The following is a 22,447-nucleotide window of genomic DNA, read 5'->3' on the forward strand; positions in this document are numbered from 1 at the left end:
GTTTGCAGAGTACCCACTATTGGTTTTCACTCCTTTACAAATGCTAGCATAACTTGTCTAGAATCCATACTGGATTAACACAAGGAAACACCTGCCAGCTGTGGAAAAGCCACCACAAAACTACCAGATGAAGACACTAGTAATTAGAGACCAAATGCAGCCCACCTGCTAAATACGGTTCTGTCGCAGCCATTCCTCCTAACTCCAACCAACAGTGTTCAGGTTTTTACAGAAGCGTCCAGTGAACAGCACATTAGTGGTCATGGGCACGTGAACAAGAGCAGCTGACTTGTGACAGAGCAGTCACAGCCTACCAAATAAGTAACCATTGTGATGCCATCGCTGCCTCAATCTGAAAGTGTAAAGAAGAAACTCATCAACCAACAAGAGACATTTTCAGTGAAGTGTTTTCATCAAGTACAAGCAGCTTCAAAAATTAAATAATGCAGAAAGAACCACCTTTCTGGTTTTAAGCTGAAGTGAGTATTTCTGATGTTGAGCTAAGCCACTCACTGAAGCTAATAAACTGGTCTTATTTTTTTTCTATTATTGTTTCTGCCTTCCATAACTCAGTAAATCATCTAGTGACAGAACAGGACATCTGAATCCCGGTGACTCAGTTTACATTGAGCTTTGGCATCCTTGTGAAACAGCCTTTTGTAGAGCACGGGAAAACAGTTTCCTACCACAAGAACCTTCTCAGGGAAAATTCTCACCACTCAGCAGCAGAGCAGGCGTAGCCTTTCCAAACTGAGTTTAACGTCTTGCCTAGATACAGCAAGCAAACCCCACTTAGCTTCTGAGAAGGAGTGCGAGAGGTTCAAAGAAACATCTGAGGCCATCTGCAAAAACTAATTGGGACCTAAGTAGCTGAAGAGCCCAGTTGGAGTCAAGTCATTTATTTCGGAGCAAGTCAAAACATATAGTATTTAAAAATATGACAATATATACAAGATGATGTTTGTTAAACTTTGGGGAATAAAACTAATCCGAACACTTCAATGTGGGCCTTTCAGTATTGGGGCAACAGGTCTGTCTCTTTCTTTGACGACCCTTGCGCACCAGCAGGCACACTGGAATGCACTGCTCCATTGTCAGAGCTTGAGCCCCTCAACATTCCTCTTCAGGTTCAGCAGCTCCTTTTCCTGCCTTCTTGTCTCCAGTCGGAACGCTAATTTGTTGGCCTTCTTTTCAACTCGCCGTTCCTGTACAAGAGCACACTCAAGTTATTCAAATCTCCTAACACAGGCAACTGTACCAAAGAAACTCAATTCTCCTAATTTCTTCCCACCAGCGTTTCCAACCCACCCATCTGAGGAATGCACCCATTCACCTTGCGCTCTTCTTTGATAGCTTGCTTTCTTGCTCGTTTATCTTCTTTGCTCTCACTTTTGGAACGAGGTTGCATCGATACCTTCGGTAGATCACTGCCATTGATCATCAGCATGCGTTCAACTTGCTTGGCGGTGAGTCCTTTCTTAGGTAAGACGTTGAGAGGTATGCCTGTTTTCGACGAGATCCTGATTCCTTTGGGCTGAAATGCGGGTAAAGTAACACTGGCGTCAGTCCCCAGCCCTATTCACAAAGCAGCGCACTGCCGACACCCTGCTGGGCACAGGGGCTGCGAGCAAACACCCTGGCTGTCCACGGTTTGCTGCAGCGCACACTGCACACAGCTTAGGACACCAGGTCTTACCTTTGGCTGGTCCTTGATGAGCTGCGGATGGTTGTACAGATTGGAGTACGTACCTGTAGAAAAGCAAAACCGTTCTGAGTCTCGTGCAGAAGGACGCTTGCGGTTCAGCACAGCTGCGCCGCGTTCCCACCCCATCCCTGGACCTTGGGCTACTTGGGGACTTGTCACTGAAAGGCTTCTCATCTACAAGGAGAAAATGCTTATTGCTGAAGTAGTAGTTAGGCAATGATACTCATATATGTGGATAAAAAAGCCAACAGAACAAAATAGCTTCAAAATTCACTTCACTTATATTCAAAGGAGAAATTCTAGTGTTTTCATGGTTCAGCTTAAGAATGGTGTCCAGTAAGTCTTTAAAATTTGCAAATTACTAATTATTCTTCTAAATCAGTTTCTAAAATTCCTTAAAAGTATAAATTCTATTAAAATCTATCTATTTTTAGAAAGCCGATGCACTGAATATGCACTGAATGATATACTTAATGGGCCCATTGAGCTGGAATCTATTGGAAACCCAAATCTACTGCCCTTTTTTTTTTTCTACTGCCCATTTTTAAAACCATGATCCAAATCTAGGTCCTCAAGTCATTTTTCAGTCAACAACCAAACCAAACTCACTGCCATGAGTCAAGGGTGACTGAGAGAGCCCCTGGGTTCTGAGACTGCAGGGGCAGAGAGCCACGGTTTCTCCACAGAGCTGCTGGTGGTGTCCAAGTGCAGATCACGGGGACTGCAGCCCAGCACAGAACCACTATGCCACCACGGTTCAACCGCTGAGCTCAAACAGTTAAAGAATGCTGGTCTGCAGCACAGAATTTTTTCAAAAGGAATGCCTACATTCAACTCTGAGACACAGGTGAGAAGCTGAGCAGGCAGGGAATCTAAGGAAATGGTAGTGAGGCCATCTAGGGAGAGAGCAAGAATGATGCCACGGCGTGGATAAGGGAACCAATGCTGCTGAGTTGTACAAGCAGGGACTTTAACATGCCTTGCTGTGTGCACGTTGCTAACAAAGAGAAGATCAGACTTTAACAGTACCAGGGGTACTGAGATACTCACTACAAATGGATTCACAATCCCACTTCTCTTTGACTTCCTCAAGAACCACAGTAACCATGTCTTCCTCCTCAGCCTCATTGAGCTCATTCATTAGCAGGTCTTGGTCTTCAAAGGGGTCGAGAGCAGTCAATTTTACACAACTTTCGGTTGCATTTTTAAAAATCAAGGCACGAGGGGAAAAAAAACACACAAAACCACCTATTATTATATTGGATGTAACTAAAATTGTACTTGAGTGCTACGGAAATGTCATTTATAAAAATCCACCCACTCATGGATCCATCGCTTCCTGTTACACTGAGCTCTGCCCTGCCATGTCTCTCCCCCTCTTCGGTGGAGCTTGGGCAGTCATTCTGGTGACTCCTTCAAAACCCACTGCCATCTAACTGATGCTAATTCAAAACCACCCCCTGTAGGGCAGGGTAGCACTGCCCCTTTGGGTTCCTGAGGCTGTAAATCTTCATGGGAGCAGGAAGCGTCACCTCTCTCCCACGGAGGAGCAGCCGGTGGGCTAGCCTTGCTGTTAGCAGTGCAACGCACAATCCACGACGCTGGTCGGCTAGTCCGCTGACAGGCATGAAAACCTACCTGGGTCTTCACAAGGGTGTGATACATTACACAGGATGACTTCCCTATGAAAACACATCCTTTTTAAAGCCTTGAAATGCACAAGTCCATCTGTCTCTCAAAGTGGTCAACAGTTCAAAGCACACAGCTCCCTGCTTTGCTGTGGGACCTACATCATTAGAGTGATCTTTCGCTATCAGACATTAGGACAGATTTAAACGCTTCATTAGTTTCTCTCAGGGAAGCATCACCCTGAGGTGGACGGTGATTTGCCATGCTATTGGCTGATCGGGTCTGCTCATCTCTAGACAGAGAAACCCTTCCCAAGTCCAACAACCTACCTCTTTGCACACTTGACATTTCAGGAAGAAGAAAGTAAGAATACGGATACTTAGAATTTGCAAAAATTTTTCAGCCAATTAGCATTAGCAATGTGTAAGGGTCGCTGTAGGATACAAATCAGATTAGGAAACTGACAAAGAAACTAGACAAAAAATAACAAAAACAAACTCAGCACTATCGAATCAATTTCAACTCATAGTAACCCCCTGGGGCCGGGTAGAACTGCTCTGGTAGGGTTCAGAAGCTGTAACTTTATGGGAGTAGAAAGTCTCATCTTTCTCCTAAGGAGTGGCTGGTGGTTTCGAACTAATGACCTTGCAGTTAGCAGCCCTACACATAGCCACTACACCACAGAGCTGCTCAAGTTGGAAGCACCACCTTTTCCTACAATTCAGGGACTTCAAAAAGCCCGTGGGGAAAAAAACCTTTTAATGCCCTTTCTCCATGAACTTCCTGAGCCCCTTCATATTTCCCACCGACCCATGGCTGTGCTACCCAACTACTGCTAGGTCCTTATAGAGAAAGTGGTCCTCAGTATGTTCCCACACACTGTCAGATTCAGCTCTAGAATTCTCAATACTAACATATGGGCAACGAGGTAGCTCAAAAGTTAGGAGCACGGGACCATGTTCTAGCTCACGTCTCTGACTAAGCACTTCTTTTGGAGTCAGCTGAACTAGTCTTTGGCAGAAGCGAAACCAAGCATCTACGAAAGGAAAGAAAAGGCACCGTACTTCTCTGCCTTCTCTTTATGGTAGTCATTCAAGACTTCCTGCAGCCGGCTGCTGGCTACTTGAATAGAACCTTCCAGTTCAGCATTATCCAGAGCGCCAATCTCGTCGTCGTCATATTGCGCAAAAAACTGAATGCAGAAAAAAGATACCATAAATAATGTACGCACATTAAGCTGATAGCATCTAAATGGTATTTTTACACGAGTTTAACTCCTACCTCAGATTGAAGCACTAGAGATCAGGTCCCTGGGAAGCACAGTTTGGCACAAGCTACCAACTGTGGCCCATGAAAAACAGGCCTGGGAACGTATGTTCATCAAGGTTACAAGGCCCTCAAAGCCCCAGAGAGCACCGCTCTACTGCGGAGCTGTGGGACCTGGGAGCGCTGCGGGATGGACGGACGCCCTGATGTCCCGAGAGATACATCTAGGGGTGCTGTGCTTCGGAACCGACCGGGGCAGTGGCTCTGCGGGCTATCATAATAGCACAGCTGTTTTAAAATACAGGCGGCTTGTAAAAGTTCATTGAGAAGCAGCTCTGAAAGATAAAAGAGATATTCCCACGATCTTTTGGAAGCCCCCTGGTTTTAGCTGATATTGAACAGTATGTGGAAGAAGTTTAGTCCAGCACTGTATGATGCACATTTAGACCGAAAATAGCCTTTCACTTACCATGAAAATAAAAGGCTGTTATATTCTATCTAGCCCAGGGAACAAAATGCTAGGACTGAGATCTTTTATTGCATAAGCAAAATCTTTGGAGAGACAGTTCAAGAACTGTGCCCCATCTGACTCCACCACACCGAGAGGAAACACGATGGGCATGCAACGAACAACAGCACGGGGAGCAGGGCAACGAAGCCCCTGAGGAATACCCAAAATAGACTGTGGGGCCAGGGCGTGGCACCCCATCAGACTCTCTGGGAAACACAGATCGATTTACAGGCTTTTCTCTTTTTGTGCCGTTGGTTTTTTTAGTTGTTGTTGTTTTGTTTTGCTCTGTCTTGCTTTTTGTTCATATAATTATCTCTGCAGGTCTATCTACATAAAATAGGCGGGATAAACAATCTGGAGGAGAAAACAACAAGGCCGACTGGTCCAGGGGGCCACGGAGAGGGGGAGGTGAGGGAAAGGAAGTGGGTATTAACAAACCCAGGGATAAGGGAACAAAATCAATCCAAAATTGATGGTGAGGAGGGTGTAGAAGGCCTGGTTGGGCTTGATCAAGGGCAATGTAACCGAGAGGAATTACTGAAATCTAAATGAAGACTGAACACGATAGTGGGAGAAGAGGAAAGACAGGAAAGAACTAGGAGGTAAAGGGTATTTATCGAGGTCTAAATACAGGTATGTAAATATGTTTATATATGACAATGGGGAAATAGATCTACGTGTACATATATATAGGTTTAATATTAAGGTAGCAGATGGACATTGGGCCTCTACTCAAGTACTCCGTCAATGCAAGAACACTCTGTTCTATCAAACTGGCATTCCAAGATGCTCACCTTCCTGACACAATTGCTGAAGACAAAGCAGGTGCATAAGCAAATGTGAACAAAATTGATGGTGCCCGGCTATCAAAAGATATAGTGTCTGGGGTCTTAAAGGCTTGAAGATAAATAAGCAGACATCTAGCTGAGAAATAAAAAAACCCACATGGAAGAAGCACAGCACCAGCCTGTGTGATCACAAGGTGTCGATAGGATAAGCTATCTGACATCAAAGAACAAAAATCATATCATTGTGATTGAGGGGGAGTGCAGATTGGGGACCCAAAGACTATCTGTAGACAACTGGACATCCCCTTATATAAGGTTTGTGGGGAGGAGACAAGTCAGTCAGGGTGCAGTATAGTACCGATGAACATACAACTTTCTTCTAGTTCTTTAATGCATGCTGCCCCCCAACTATCATGACCTCAATTCTACCTTACCAATCTGGCTAGACCAGAGCATGTACACTGGTACATATCAGAGCTGGAAACACAGGGAACCCAGGACAGATAAACCCCTCAGGGCCAATAATGAGAGTAGGGATACCAGGAGGGGATGGGGAAGGTGGGGGAGAAACGGAGAACCGATCACAATGATCTACATACAACCCCCTCCCAAAGGGATGGACAACAGAAAAGTGGGTGAAGGGAGAAATCAGACAGTGTAAGACATGAAAAAATAATAATTTATAAATTATCAAGGGTTCATAAGGGAGGGAGGGAGGGAGGGAAGGGGCAGGGAAGGAGGGGGTAAAAATGAGAAGCTGATACCAAGGACTCAAGTAGAAAGGAAATGTTTTGAGAATGATGATGCAAATGTACAAATGTGCTTAACACAATGGATGTATGTATGGATTGCGATAAGAGTTGTACGAGCTACCAATAAAATGATTAACAACAAAAAAGGATTCTACCCTTGGAAACTTCACGGAACAGCTCTTCTCGGTCCCATGGGTGACTGTGAGTTTGAACTCACTTGACAGCAATGGTTTGGTGCATAGAATGGAACCTGGTTTTGCCCTAGAGTTGGTTCTGAAACACCTGAGCCAAACTCCAGGATTCGACAATTCAGTGTTTTTTAAGCATCTTACACTCACTTCCTTTCTGTTCTCCAGCACCAAGACACTAAAGGAGCAGAACCCTGTTGAGGAGCAGGCCAACTGTTAGGGGAACAGCCTGATCTCGAGGACTGTATCAGAAACAGGGCTCTGAACCGGTGTGCACTGGTTTATGCATGACTGAGGCAGGAGAACTGGAGCAGGGGCGACTGTAAAACGTGGTGTACTGAAACAAGGGCCAGAATGGGAACAACAACGGACTGAAGTCCTCAGAAAAGGAGTGGTGATCCTTTTTCAGGATGCCAAAAGTGGGAGATGGGGTTATCGTCAGCACTGTGACATACCAATCTGTACACTCGACAGCAATCTCTGAACCGGGCACTATTGTTTCAGACTCTGCTGGTCCAAAAGTTGGCTGCCATGCAATGTAAATGCGACCCTTGCTTTCTAGGTCGAGGGAGACCGGTGTCTAACAGGGCACTGAGCTGCACTGCCCCCCGGTTCTTTTGCACCCCCAGTTTACAAATCTTGGTGTTCAGATTTTGCTTTTGTGGAATGATCAGTTCCAAAGCCCTGGTCAAAAGAAGCTCATGATCAATATGTCAGGACGCTAAAAGGAAAACTCAGGTGGCGTTTATGAAGAGAAAGGCTGTTCCAATACTGAAAGTTTATTATTATTTTTCTAATACTGGAAGTTTTAAGGTTTGGTCACAAGCACATATAAAAACTTTCTGGGAGCCAGTATCTAAAGTTCCCTATTCTTGGCCCTTACCTGCTCAAACCGATCATCATGTAGGGTCAGCTGTTCATTTCTCCTCATGACTGAGGAAGTGATGGAATAATCTGTGAAGCGACTTTTGGTTTCCTCTTCCCAGAACAAGTTATTTTCTAAAGCGCCATTGAGTTTGCCTGAGACAGACAAATCATCTTCTTCAGATGACAGTGGTCCTTGAGAGTCAGCGTCATCACGGTCACTGCCATTTCTGTCCTCATCATCCACGTCTTCCCACTCACTGTCATCTTCAGCCTCGGCATTACTACAGGTACAGATAGTAAGAAATGGTTAAAACTTCTCCAGACACCAGACAAACATGGAACAGGTGAAACTGAAGGGAATTGCCATGGGTTTTGAAGGTAGGAATGGCAATGCTAATCAATCTACCTAGACTGGTAAGAAAGCCACGAGCTGGCAAACTGGAACGGGACTTTACCCTCCAGCTCTCTATGGCTTATAAAGAAAACGCCTTGAATCTTACATTTTCTACTCTAAAATATAACAATCCTATGAAGTATTTTTGAAAGGTGTCTTCCAGCTGTAAATTCTATGATTAAGACCCCAAAGAAGTAAGGGATCATTCCACACTCACTATGGATCCATTCCCTCTTTCTCTCCTGTTGGCTTGTTGGCATGAAGAATAAAATCATCTTCCAGAACATTATCTGGATTGTCAAAGTCAAAATCATCATCAAGAGCGGCAACAATGTCAGGGTCAAAGTCCAGCCTAGGACCTAGAAAGAAGACAAAACTTTGAGCAACAATTTCCAAGAGAGTATGATTCAATTACTTAAACATAATCCGAGTCCCTAGGTTTTGGGATACAAGAATGATTATGAACTCGAAGTGCAGGAATAGAGAGAGCAGACTAATTGTAAGGCAATGAAGAAAATACCTCTTTCGAGAGCCAACACTCATTGCCACGGAGTCACTGACGACTCGCGGCGGCCCTGTAGGGCATGGCAGTTCAGATCTGCCACACTACATCTTGTCTACTTGGCAAATAACACAGCTTTCAGCTGGAAAAAGAATTTGGGCTTTAATTCACCTGTTAGAAATAACTCAAATGAATTACCCATAGACTATTAAACTTCTAGAGTTATTTCAGACTATGAGATTTTAATAAATTCCAGCTATGCTACTCTACCTATAAAAATACTGAGAACCCAAGAAAACCTTCTTCTTAAGTTCATGCTCATAATCGGACATGGCTCCCGAGCTACTTCCCAACAAGGCCACTACTTTACTCTCTGGCCACATTTCATGAGTCCTGCCTCTCCTTTTAGGCATGCTAAAATGTGTGGTTTCCTGTATTTAGTGTTTTCTTGACTCTTTTAATAGTTTCTTAATTGGAATATCCTTTCTTCCCCACATTACCTGGTTCATTTCTGCTTAAGAGAGCAACACAGACATCATTTTCTCCAGGGAACCTTGCCCAGCTCCAAGACCTGGGCTGGTATCCTTTGCAAGCCTGCTATGTATCCATCTTTGAGTCATCATAATTTCCCATTTATTGTGTACTTCCCGCCACCCAAAAAAAAAACCCCTCATTACTATGGTGTCAATTCCAATCCAGAGTGACCCTACAGAGTAGAAATACACCTTACAGGAGCAGCTATAATCCTCATCTTTCTCCCACAGAGAAGCTGATGGGTTTGAACTGGTGACCTTGTGGTTAGCAGACCAGCACGTAAACCACTATGCCACCAGGCTTTCCCCAACTGACTATACTCAGGGACTATCTAATTCCATTTAAACTGAGCATTCTGCCACATCACTGCAGCTCAAAGCCCTGTAGAATGGATTAATGAAAGAAGGCTATATGGCAACAATCATTAATAATTAAAGCAATTAGGGGCAAATACCAAGCATCACTTCTGTGAACTTTGGCGTTTGCTCTAAAATACCCTGTTGATATCACACACACAAAAATAAACATAATTTCGGTGTATATGAGGCACACGGTACCACAGATGTCTATAAAGTACTCCCACACTCCTGGGAGACAATCTGAAGACAAACAAATCATTTTCCAGATTGCCCTATGCGTACAGAAGACTAGCTCAGTATTGTAGCCTTCGTGAGGAGAACGTGAAGAAGGTACAATTCCTCTAACCGATCACCAAAAATAACTCTCCTGCTCTTTCCCCTCCCAATAGAAACTCTCAAGACTAAGAACTTGATGGCAACATTACAAAAAAGATAATTACCATACTTTACTAAGGGCTGAAAAGTTCGACTTCATTTTTAATGTGCTTTCTTTTGCAAAAAAATTGCTCTATCCACTTGAAAAGTTAAAGATATTAAACATACCCGAAACAGGAGCTGCTTTGTTTAACAATCCAATGTCTTCCTCAAACTCCGATGCGAACACCGATGAAGGCAACTTAATTCCAGTGCTCTTGAAAAACAAATTAGTGGTTTAATTTAGAAAATTTCTGAACTACTGTACTGATTTAAATGTTTCCATAATTTAATGGCTACCTAGACCAGTGGTTCTCAACCTGTGGGTCGAGACCCCTTTGTAGGCCGAACAACCTTTTCACAGGGGTCTCCTAAGACCACCGGAAAACACGTATTTCCGATGGTTTTAGGAACCTAGACACCACTCCTCTATCCATGTTGGTGGGTCCGCCAACATGCAGATACGCCTACAAAGGAGTACCCAGCGTGATGGCGTCATCACGCCAACCCCATCAAACACCCCGTACAAATACGGTGTATGTAACAGGGTTGACGCCATAACGTACTTATGCGGACCAGTCACCCATGTGTAGGGAGCAGCTACTGTGCAGAAAGCAGCTGCTGTGTTTAAAGCAGCTACTCTGTTAAACTCAACAGTATTGGAGGTAAAATAACACTTAATTAATTATAATTACTGGGTAAATGTAAATGTTGAAAACAGCAGAAGAGGTAAAACGACGCTTCATGAATTATAATTACTGGGTAAATGTAAAATCATCAACTAGTATAAAAAAATCTGTACCATGGAAACTTAATCTGGATGCTGATTGGTCTTTTTATATTCAGCTGTGGCTGATGTGAATACTGCCCCCTTGGGAATAGTATATATAAAAAAAACACAGAATGGTAAATCATAGAAAACTTTAAGAACTGTATTGACTAAATTATGCCATGCATCCTCTTTTCTATTATTAAAGTTATCCTTACCGTATATATTCAAGTATAAGCCAACCCAAATATCAGCCAAGGTACCTAATTTTACCACAAAAATGTGCTGAAAAACTCGGCCTATACACAAGTATATACATACACCAGCCCATGACAATGGACTGTGTAGAGAAGAACATGAAGAAAACATGGTGAGGACTTTTTACAGTATGGTTTTACCTCAACAATTACAGCAGGAATTGAGAAGTCAATGTCTTGTTTGTTGTGAAGTTCTATGAGCTGAATCTATGAAGCCGAACTTTTGATACCAAGCACCCAAGCTTTGCCGACAAGGATACCAACTATTTTAGAAGTGCAGCTGATGGACTCAAGAAAGACAGACGGCACTGGTGGCAAGTACCACAAACAAAACGTAGCAGCCGCTGAAGCTTCATATTTGGAGGCACTCAGAATCACCAGAGCTATGAAACCTCACACCATTGTTGAGGATTTACTATTGCCAGGGGCTAGAGACATTGTTTGAGTTGTGATCGGGGGCCAATTTGTTATGAAATTGAGTGCAATTTCCTTATCTAACGACACTGTCCGCAGAAGAATAGATGACATGTCTGCTGATATTCTTGATCAGGTAATCCAGGAAATTAACTCTGCTCCACTTCCAATAGTTAGCATCCAGCTTGATAAATCCACCGACGTTGCAAGCTGTTCAGTTACTGGTTTACATGAGGTACATTAATGATGGCGACTTTAAAGATGAGTTTTTTTTTGTAAACCTCTTGAATTGACAACTACTGCACGTGGTGTATTTGATAATGTTGGTTCATTTCTGAAAGAGTGTAAGATCTCTTGGGGAAAGTTTGTGGTGTTTGCGCAGAAGGGGCCACAGCTATGGTAGGACGTGGATCTGGATTTCAACGTTTGGTACTGAACGTGTCACCAAAGTCATCGGAACTCACTGTATGATTCATCGACAAATATGAGCAACAAAGACGCTGCCACAAGTGATACAAGAAGTAATGAAAAGCGCCATAAGTTCTGTCCATTTTGTAAAGGTGAGCACTTTACAAACAGTTGACTGTTTTCACAACTGTAAAACGAGTTGGGTGCGCCGAAAAATGCTCTGTATTTCACACTGAAGTGAGATGGTTGTTGAGAGGAAAAGTTTTAAAACGTGTTTTTGAGCTTCGTGATGAACTCAAAACTTTTTTTAATCAGAAAGCAAGACAGCAGTTCAAAGCTCTTTTCAGTGATAAAAGTGAACTGCAAAAATAGCTTACTGGGTTGACATCTTTGCCATCTTGAATGAGTTAAATTTATCACTGCAAGGACTGTGTCAGTCCATCTTGTTGACGATGGATCTTCCTCTTTATTCCTCTCCACAAATCATGATGTCCTTCTCCGTGGATTGGTCCCTGGCAGTGTACTGGTTATGCGCACGGTGGTCGGCAGTTCTAAAGCACCAGCAGTTCTTCGAGGGAAAGACGGGGCTTTCTACTTCCGAAAAGTTAAGTCTCAGAAACCCACATGGAGTCGCTATGAGTCGGCATTGACTCGATGGCAGTTTGGATTGGACACATGCAAAATACACGAGGCCACCCTTGCCCCTAGGAGCATTCTGGCTGTACTTCTTCCAAAATAGATTTGTTCTTCTAGCAATCTATAGTCTGCTCAACAGTTTTTGCCAACACTATAATTCAAATACACCAGAATCTTCTCCGTCATCCTTATTGTCTAGTTTTCACATGCAGATGAGGTGAATGAAAATACCGTGGCTTGGCTCAGAACAACTAATGACAGAATGGCTATTGAACAATGAAAACAGGTCTTATGCAGATCTGTCCAATGCAATAAGCTGTTTGATATTTTGTCTGCTGCTATCTGAAGAGATGCAGACCCCAGAAAAATGGAAACTATGACAATTTTAATCTTTCTTGATGTTGTCTATTGATCCACACAGAAGGCTGTATTCTTCAGTCGTCATCAATATATGCTTCAAATCCTTTGCTTCATCAAGGAAACTTGTAACAGCTTTCTATGATCCACACAGTAAAACGTCTTTGCATAGTCGATGAAACACAAGTAAACCACCTGTCTGGTATTTTTCGCTTTCAGTCAAGACTCATCTGACATTAGAATTAATATCCCTTCTTCCATATCCTCTTCAAAATCCAGCTTGAATTTCTGGCAGCTCGTTGATGAGGTACAGCTACAACGGTTTTTAAATTATCTTCAGCAAAATCTTACTGGCATGTGGCAATGAAATTGTTCAATAACTTCTGTATTGTTGGCTCACCTTTCTTCGGAATGGGTGTAAACATCAGTCAGTTGGGCAGGTAGCTGTCTTCCAAATTTCTAACACACTACTGCGTGCTTCCAGCACTCTCTCAGTTTGCTGTAAGCCTTCCAATTGGTGTCTGTCAATTCCTGGAGCCTTGTTGTTTCCTGTCCCATTCAGTATTTTACCAACAGCACCTTTCAGTTTGGAACTCCAGCCTTGAGCCTCTCTTCAGTGTTCTTTCAGTGTGCTCTTCCTTTTGGCCATATACCTCAAATCTTTGCACATTTTGCACCACTGCAGTGCATAATTATAACAATAATTATTATCATTTTAGCCCTCTCATCCGTTTTATTAAAGAAACAGTAAGAAAAGATACAATGCAGGAAAGATGCCAACTGTCCTTTCATACCAGGCTGAACAAAAGCACAGTGATTTTTCTCCCTTCTGTCCCACCCCCACCCCTAGTGCATAATTTTAATACAGCTCTTCTAGGCATAGTCTGTAACGCCCACCAAACGACTTTTTTTGAGAGGTGTGGGGGAGAAAAGGTGGAGGAAGATAGCGACACATGAAATGATCGCTGTGATGGCTGGGTATAAAAGGAGCCATCCCATAAGCAGGAAAGGAGCTCGCACTGACATCAAGAATTAAGGGCCATTGAGTGGAGTTCGTCCTTGGAACCCCAACATCCCTGGTACACTGAGCCTACCCGATCCAGGAACACAAAACAGTTACACCATCAGAACAGCAGCTCCCTGGTCTCAGAGCAAGTAAAGCCGAGGGCCCTCAGGCTGGAAGGCATCTCACTCGCCTGGGGTGCCTCCACACGTTTAACTGGGGAGCTATGTGTACTGAACTATGGAACTAGACTAGAGCCAACCGCCTTTGGGCTGAGACTTACAGTGGAGTATGGTGCCTTTAGGGAACTTCTTTTCAGCAGCACTAAAAGAACTTTGTAGCACTGCCCGGGCAGGGGCAGGGGCACGGGCCATATGGCTGAGATCAAATACAGAAAGGCTTCCCTATGGGTAAAGAGGTTGTCCTGACTAGAACCATGCTGTGAGCATTTCTAATCCTATATTGTAATCTGTTAACTTCCCTAATATATCCTGATTGTCAATATGGGGGTATGAGTTCTGTGTGGCCACTACAATTAATTTACTGAACTCAGCTGGGGAATGGATAGTGCCGTGGGAGGGGTAGCTGAAGTCCTAATAGGTTAAGAAGGTTAGGCAGTGATGCACACCTGACCTATGCCCCTATGCCTCCTAAGAAACTTTGAATTTCATTGCCCTCTCACCTTGTGAAGCCTGAGGTGAAAGATGTCTTTTTTTTTAATACACAATGTCTTCTCTTCAGCCCTCTTACATCATCATTCTCCCATTACTTTAGCTCTTCTATGTTAATGAGCAAGTTCGAGACAGCCTTTTCTGACATCCACTTTGGTCTTTTCTTTCCTGTCATTTTCATGAGTTTTCTTTTTCATGTATGATATTCCTGATCTTGTCTAACAACTCTTCATGTCTTCTATTCTGATGGGATGTACTCAACGTCTTATTTTGGCTCTCCTGGACCTGACTAAATTTTCTTCAGCTTCAACCTGAACTTACAGATGAGCAATTGGTGGTCTCTTCTACACTCAGTTCTCAGCCTTGTTGTGATGCTAAAACTGAGCGTTTCCACTGACTTTCCCCACAGACACAGTCCATGTGATTCCTAAGTAGTTCATCAGGGGAGGTGCAGTTGCTGCAGTTGTTGAAAAAAGGCATTTGTAATGAAAAAGTCCTTTTAGTCTTGCAAATTTTTATCAATTGATATCTAGCTTCATTTCTATCACCAGGGCCATATTTTCCCAGGAGCAATCATCCTGTGTCCCCAACTTTCACGTCCATTCACCGTAATTATCAATATGCCTTGATCGCGTGTTAGACCAATTTCGAGCTGAAGTTAGTAGAATCCAAATCTTCATATTGGCTTTACTAGTGGGTGGTACATAAATGTGAACAACACTAACTGGCCTTGCTAGCGGGCATACATATTCTCCAACTACAGAGTAACCCAATGAATGCAAGGCCCTTTCCTCTCAAAATGCCAAACTGATGGATGAGCAATGGTGACTGGAGTGTGGCGAAAGACGTTTTTTCCTCAAAATGAAGAATTAAAGCTAGTCTTAAAAGTTTTTTTCAGTACACTGAAAGAAGTTGAGCCATTGCTGAGCCCTTAGCCTCCCACAGTTGGTCTCGGAAGCACTCCACTACCGATGCAATGGTGCTGGGGGTGGGGGTGGGGGAGAACCAGGTTGGTTTTACAGTGAAGGGGACACAGCAGGGCATCTAGAGCACAAGAGGACTCAAGCCAGGCTAGTAAATGGCGAGGCTGTGGTTATGATTACATCTTTCTTCGGGATGACACCCTAAGACTTTCTCTTCAGCAAGACTTAAGTTTGCTATGGAATATCATACATACTTGTATATAAGCTGAGTTTTCCAGCACACTTTAATGCAGTTTTTCTGGTAAAATTAGGTGCCTTGGCTGATATTCAGGTCGGCTTATACTTGAGTATATACGGTATTCTATCTTTAAGTAAATAAAGAACAGAAGCCACTCTCTAGCAGTATTGTGGGCAATAAAATGTCCGAGAAAATCTACTTTGCATAAACAAATAAAGATGGTACCAATGGCATGCAACACCAAGTTCCAATTAAGTATGCGCTCCCGTCTTACTGACAAGAATCAGATGGACTGCTAGTTGAGAGGAGCAACAGGCATTTTCATTATTCCTAGTCTCACCCGTTCTGCCTTATGAAAGCATGCAACTTTTACAGAGGTGTTAAAGAAGGGAAGTTCCACTCTAGAACAGAATTTCTGAAAACAGAACGTTTAAATATTTCCCCCTACTGAAAAAGGTGCCTAATATAACCGTCTCTATTCATGTGCTGTCCTAAACCAGTCCAAAGGACTTGGCGCCTGACACCAGAGAGCAGGCGGTCATCTCTCCAGTGGCCCGTGCACGCACCCACATACTGAATAAAGCCATGGCCAAACTGTGCTCTTTAGGCTGTTACTATTTCTCGCCTTCCTCTCATCAAACCAACCAACAACACCCAAAAGCAGTTTTCTTACTCCCCAAACAAACCAAAACGCTTATTTCCATTTAGAAACGAGGGGCTCTTCATTCACCATTCCCGCACCATTTTAGCACAGTGAGATTGCTGAAACCTTACTGGAATGGCTAGCACGTCTTCTTTCTCATGGTTCCCGTCGTGCGCACTGAAGCCTGTGGGGATAAGCTCTGAGGGTCCAGACGGCTCCCTCAGATGCTGCAGGTAGTCATAGTCGTCATCAAAGAACACCCCGTACTTTCTCTGTTCTGCTCGCCTTTCTTCATGATTTACCTTGGACAGTGAGCAAAACCAAGGGGAAGACGCAGAAACATTACAATGCGAACAACTTTCTGAAAAGGCTGCAGGGGACACAGGGAGACATTAGCTGACAGCAGTAAGAAATTTAGAAAGAATTCTTGATAAACTGGGGAAACACAGAGCAACCCAATTGAAGCTGGTGAAGTGCAAGGGAATGAAAATAATTGTTTCTCTTAAACACTCTTATACCAAGAAAACTATGCAGGCACACATTGTCTGCAATATTTGGTAGATTAGGGGGCCTAGAAGGCTAAGCACAATTTCTTGTCTTTGGATGCAAAGGAACTCAGAAAAGTAAGGCACAAAGGGGCTTTACAGAAAACCACCCAACCACGGCTAACACCCCCACACCCTTCTCACATTACATTTTAACAAGGTTACCTCTGTGATGAAAATCATCAAACCAACATTTTAAAAGCCCGCCCCCACGTCCTCTCCCCCACCCGGTGGGGGGGGCATTTTCAAGCATTAACCAACAAGGAGCCCTGGTGGCACAGTGGTTATGCATTGGCCTGCTAACCACAAGGTCAGCAGTCTGAAACCACCAGTCACTCTTGAGGAAGAAAGATGAGACTTTCTATTCCCAGAGTTACAGTCTTGGAATACCCGAGAAGTTCTACCCTGTCCTATTAGGGCCCTATATGTCTGGAATCAACTCAATAGCAGGGAGTGAGAAATGACAGACGTGCCAGTATTTACCCATTCACAAGCTAAATGAATAGGTATCAAATGCAATTTCTGATTAGGATATAGTATACCTAGATAAGCAGCTATCGAGAATACGATCACACCCCCAGGAGCATGATGTCCGACATCACAGCAACTTGGGATTTAGTAAATATTTACTAATTACTTCATGACGTTTGCTCATTTAAACCAGGGCTTTGGGTCAGTATGACCCCTAGCTGAGAATCTGCCTGTCCACCTTATTACAGATTCCCAGACACACAAAATATGAATCACCTGGGGATATTGCTTAGCCCTAGATTCTTGGGTGTAAATGCCAATTCTCGGGAGTGGGGGTGCTTTTGACCAAAATGAACGAGTCTGAAGCCCTCCTTTAAACTTGTCAAATAAAAGTGCTTTAGTCTCCTAAACAAAAAGGAACATGGCTACCGTAAAAGTCGGTCGATTTATTAAAAACCAGCCTCAGTAGATTTACGAAACATGGGTCTTCCCAGTGATGACAGTTATTTGAAAACAGGACCAATTAGCGATAATTTATTAAAAACTATTAACAGTGCCCTTCTGGCCCCAGCTGGTAGGGTTGGATTGCCAACCATAAGGTCAGCGGTTCTAATCTACCGGTTGCTCCTCCACATGAGAAAGGTGAGGCTGTCTGCTTCCATGAAGCCTCAGACACACTGGACACCATGTGTGTGAAACAGCCCCATGGCAGGTGTAGTTTGGTTTGGTTTTCACTTCACAGGCATTGGCTCATGAACGGGACCTACTTTCTGTGTGGGCAACAGAACCCTCTGTGGTGCAGTCTCATCCGCTGCTAATGGGTCTCTCTGGCTCCGGTGGACCAGGTGAAAGGACACAGCTTTCTTTTTTTCTATAAAGGGTTTTTTCTTCCTGTGAGGCTTCAAAGGAAAAGAATCAGGGTAAGTCATTAAAACAAAACATTTTTAAAAGTTTGCTGTATTATAGCTCAGAAAAGAACCTCCAAACAGGTCAATGTCAATGATTAGCAGTTTTAATCCCTACCCTTCTAAGCTAACCTGTATAGTCTATCTAAAGTATTTCTATTTCTCTTCCTTGCACCAGTATCGGGAACCTATTATGTGCAGGTCTGGTTATGGACACTAGGAATACAGCAGAGGACAAGCCAAAGTCCGTTTTTAACAGACAAGAGAAAGCAAATGTGATGAGGTCATGTGAAGAAAACAAAACAGTGATGGGAGGTGTGAATGACTCCAGCTCCAGACTGGGTGTGCTGGGAAGGCCCCTGGCAGGTAGAACCAGAATGTCAATGAGCTGGCCACCAGAAAGCTGGAGTGTCGATAGTTCCCACTGGGTGAAGACTTCATGCACAAACTACTATACAAAACTATCAATCAAACAGCTCGTGTTAAACACGGTGCATCATCCCCATTTACGTTTTTTTTTTTTCACTATTCACCCCACGGTCCCTCTACGACTCTGTAGGGGTCTTACTTTGGACACAACCTTAGTTCCTCCCAATTTCCTTTCTCCAAAGCAGGCAGGCAGGCAGACAGACAGGACAACTGCCTTCCAATACCTGAGTAAAGCAGAAACACTGCCCGAACTCCGCAAAGCACCAGCGTGTCCTTTGTCAGTGGGCTTTAGTCAACCAAAGGCACGCAAGACGGCAGGTCTCAGGAGGGCAAGGGGAGGACATTCGCTATGGCCAATTCCCTAGGGACAGTCGGACACAGGAGACCCGAACTAAACCGCAAAATGTCATCTGAGTGTTGCGAGAGCGCTACCCGCGGAGCTGGGTTAAGTGCTGCTGCCTGCCCGCACTTCCGGACTCGCCTGGCGGGGGTCAAGAGGCCTCCCTGTCCTAAGTCGCGGCGGCCACGAGCGGGACCAGCTTGGCCTCTGCGGCCCAGACAACAGTCTTCCACCTTACCATGGCGTGGCGGGGCGGAGCTCGCCCCAAGAACCGTGGAGGCTGCGCTCTAAAGGCCCCGGCCACCGACTGCGCTCGGCCCTTGCCGGCGTTTCCAGGCCCAAACACACGTGAGCCCCTCCAGTCGCAGACAATGCCGTCACGACCCCGGCCGTGGAAGCGGACCAATCGCGGAAGGGCTTGTGGGCGGCTACCGGAAGTGACGCCAGTCGCGCGCCCGGCAGGCCCTTCGGAAGCCGCTGGGAGGTGGGGCTAAGCCGGTTCCCACCCCGCGGGCCTGCGGAACTCCGCTCGGCCGCGGTTAACCCTCTCGGGGAAGGGAGCCGCTCTCGCCTCAACCGGGTGGAGGCACAAAACTGGTCTCGGCGGTTGTGGGTGGGGTGGCTTCGTGGGACAGCTTGCTTGCGTAGCCCCTCAGTGGAGAGCTCTCTTCGACGTATAGCGTCCGCATTGACAATTCTACCCAGTGCCTTCCTTTCCCCCCACCGCCACAAAACAGAACCGTGTGCTGGAAGGAAAGGTGGCCCACCCTCCCTAGCCGCCCAGGTTTCAGGTTTCTATGGCTCCCGGCGGTGCAGAGCCGGTTGCCTTAGTAACGGAGGATCTTGGGACTCTGATATTCAGGGCTACACCAGTCTCTTTATTTTCCACCCTTGAATGCCCTGCGTTCAGCTGTCCCTTTCACACAACCCTCAAGGATGGCAGTTAGAGGCATTGGAACTAGTGAAATGTATTCAGAATCTTAATAGGTGTTTGTGCACCTTAATTTATGAGGTGGCAAATGAATATTTATTCCCCTCTAAGCCGTTCCTCAAATGTTTTCAAGTGCCTTGAGCAAACAGTCTATGAGCACACGTTGACCAACTTACCAGCCCTTGCGCAAGAGCCGGTGGCCAGTGTGTTCATTTATATCAGCAGGCCTTTTCTCAAGTTTGGGCATTTTCCCCCTGTGTAGTTTCTGACATCTTTTCAGGGTCTGTGTTACTTTGACATGTGTCTTAATGTCTTACATGTTACCACTGTAGATATATTTTTTTTAATGTGTTCTTTTCCTAAAATAAAACGTAAATGATGTAGGTTAAAGATTTGAGATACTGCTTCGGAACGAACTTGGAGGTGATGTGCTCCTATGTATGTGCCAAACATTTATGATGCTATTTGTTTTCTAGAACTAAGCTCATGAGGTCAAGTTTTGTGTTGTTTTTAATGGCTTGTATTTGCTGCTGTATTTATCTTCAGGGCCTAGAACAGCGGCACATATACTCAAGAATATTTGTTCAAATCAGTTAGTGTCCGGGCACTGTATATGGATAATCAGAATATGAGGGAGGTGCCCTTATCTTCATCGTCTTTCAAATGATACACCCGAGGCATAAGAAAACAGAGGAAATAGAGAGGCTTTATCACTGTAAGTTTTCTGTACAATAAAAATAATCAAATACAAAACCCAGAGATAGAAGATGTTTGATTACCTTTCTAGATCACATAGTTGGTAAATGGCAAAGCCAGGGTTTTAACCTAAGGAATCTGACTAGAGCCAAGGACCCACATAATAAGGCCTCAGTAAGATTACACCATTCAAACCACTGCACATGTACTGTGTTTAAGGTCTCTGGAGGGCGTGAATGGTTTGTACTCCACCACGAACTTCGAAGTTGGTGTTTGAACTCAAGAATTCCTCACAAAAAGATTTAGGGACATAGGCTATCATTCTATTACCTTTTTTTTACAGATTAGAAATTGAGGAACAGCAAGTTAAATGGCCTTTGTTCATGTTCACAGAGTGATGAAGCCAGAACGTGAACTCCGTGCTATAGCTTGAGAGTCACACCCTTAAACTGTTAGCATTGACCTCGTTCCAAAAAGTTGACTCAAGACCTTTCTCTTGCCAGAGATTCTTCTGAGTGCTGTGCTAGGGGATTTTTAAGTTTCTGGAAAAAATGGAATCAAAAGATAAAGACAGAAAAATACAAATTTGGTTTCTCAAGATAAGCTCCGTTGGGTCATGGCACATTTGTAAGCATTCATACCAGCCATTTAGCCTATTCCTAAAGAAACAGGAGAATGGATGCATTTGAACTGTGGTGCTAGAGAAGAATATTGACAGTACCATGGACTGCTGAAAGGACAAACCGATCTGTGTTGGAAAAAGTAAGGCCAGAGTGCTCCTTAGAGGCAAGGGTGGCAAGACTTTGTCTTATATACTTCGGATATATTGTCAGGAGAGACCAGTCCCTGGAGAAGGACATCATGTTTGGTTAAGTGGAGGGATGTCGAACAAGAGGAAGACCCTTGATGAGATGGATTGACCCAGTGGCTACATCAATAGGCTCACGTGTAGGAATAATGGTGAGGATGACACAGGATTGTGCAGAGTTTTGTTCTGTTGTGCATAGGGTCGCTATGGGTCAGAGCTGACTCAATGGTAACAACAGCAAAGAGCTGTTGGTCAAAGGAAGTTAACCATGCCAACGCATTCTTTTATTATATTATTAACTGAAGAAAGTGGGTGTGCCTTAAAGATTTTTTTAAAAAACAAAAAATTTCAAAAGAGCTGATCCAGGACTGTAATGTGAATGCCCAATGATTTCCTATCAAAACTCTCAAAGTATTGCCCTTGTTTGATCAGAAGAATTAGCAGGAACATTGTTGTACTGGAGCAGGACTCTCGGATCAAGGCATCTCAGGTGTTTTTCAGCCTATGCTTTGGCTAACTTTCTCAAAACACTTCCACAATAAGCACATGTTCCTGTTCTTTGGCCCTCCAGAAAGCTGATACCGCAAATGCCATGATCATACATACCCAAAAGCGGCTGCCATGACTTTTGCTTTGACCAGAGCACTTTCCCATCTTGTTCTGATTGTACTTTGTCCTCCAGATCACACTGTCAAACCCGTGTTTCTATTCCTATTACAATTCTTTGAAGAAATGCTCAGGATCTGTATCTCCCCTGTTTTAAATTTCCATAGAAACCTCTGCTTTTGTCTAACATGGGGCCAACTGCTTTGGTACCCATCAAGTGGAACGTCTGCTCAACTTTAATAATATTCTCGTCAGAATTGTGTAAGCGGAACCAGTTGAGATGTCTATGGTGTTGGCTATGGTTTCTACTATTAGCATTTGTTAATCCTCGTTCATTAGGGCATACACGAATGTCTTCTCAAAAATTGATGAGGATGGCCTGCAGTTGTTGACGTCATCTTCAATATCATCCTGTCCTTTCCTAAAACGAGATATCCCATTGTAAACTGCTGACTTCCTTGGGGCATTGTCCCCATAAACTTCTCATA

The 22,447-nt window shown here is 44.1% G+C and overlaps 1 protein-coding gene across 1 annotated transcript; it reads right to left on the reverse strand.

Annotated features, from left to right (window-relative positions):
- Positions 1–883: 883 nt before the first annotated feature.
- LTV1 (LTV1 ribosome biogenesis factor) lies at positions 884–19,336 on the reverse strand. The gene is made up of 11 exons (XM_075554438.1): positions 19,157–19,336; positions 18,012–18,143; positions 16,360–16,530; positions 10,039–10,126; positions 8,318–8,459; positions 7,723–7,987; positions 4,399–4,526; positions 2,756–2,895; positions 1,697–1,749; positions 1,334–1,534; positions 884–1,205 (listed from the first exon to the last, which is right to left on the reverse strand). Exons 1-11 carry the CDS (start codon positions 19,157–19,159, stop codon positions 1,095–1,097), a joined length of 1,434 nt encoding a protein of 477 aa, XP_075410553.1. The 5' UTR covers positions 19,160–19,336; the 3' UTR covers positions 884–1,094.
- Positions 19,337–22,447: the final 3,111 nt, after the last annotated feature.

The sequence above is a fragment of the Tenrec ecaudatus genome, chromosome 7 (genome assembly GCF_050624435.1).
Source record: "Tenrec ecaudatus isolate mTenEca1 chromosome 7, mTenEca1.hap1, whole genome shotgun sequence".
Taxonomy (NCBI): domain Eukaryota; kingdom Metazoa; phylum Chordata; class Mammalia; order Afrosoricida; family Tenrecidae; genus Tenrec; species Tenrec ecaudatus.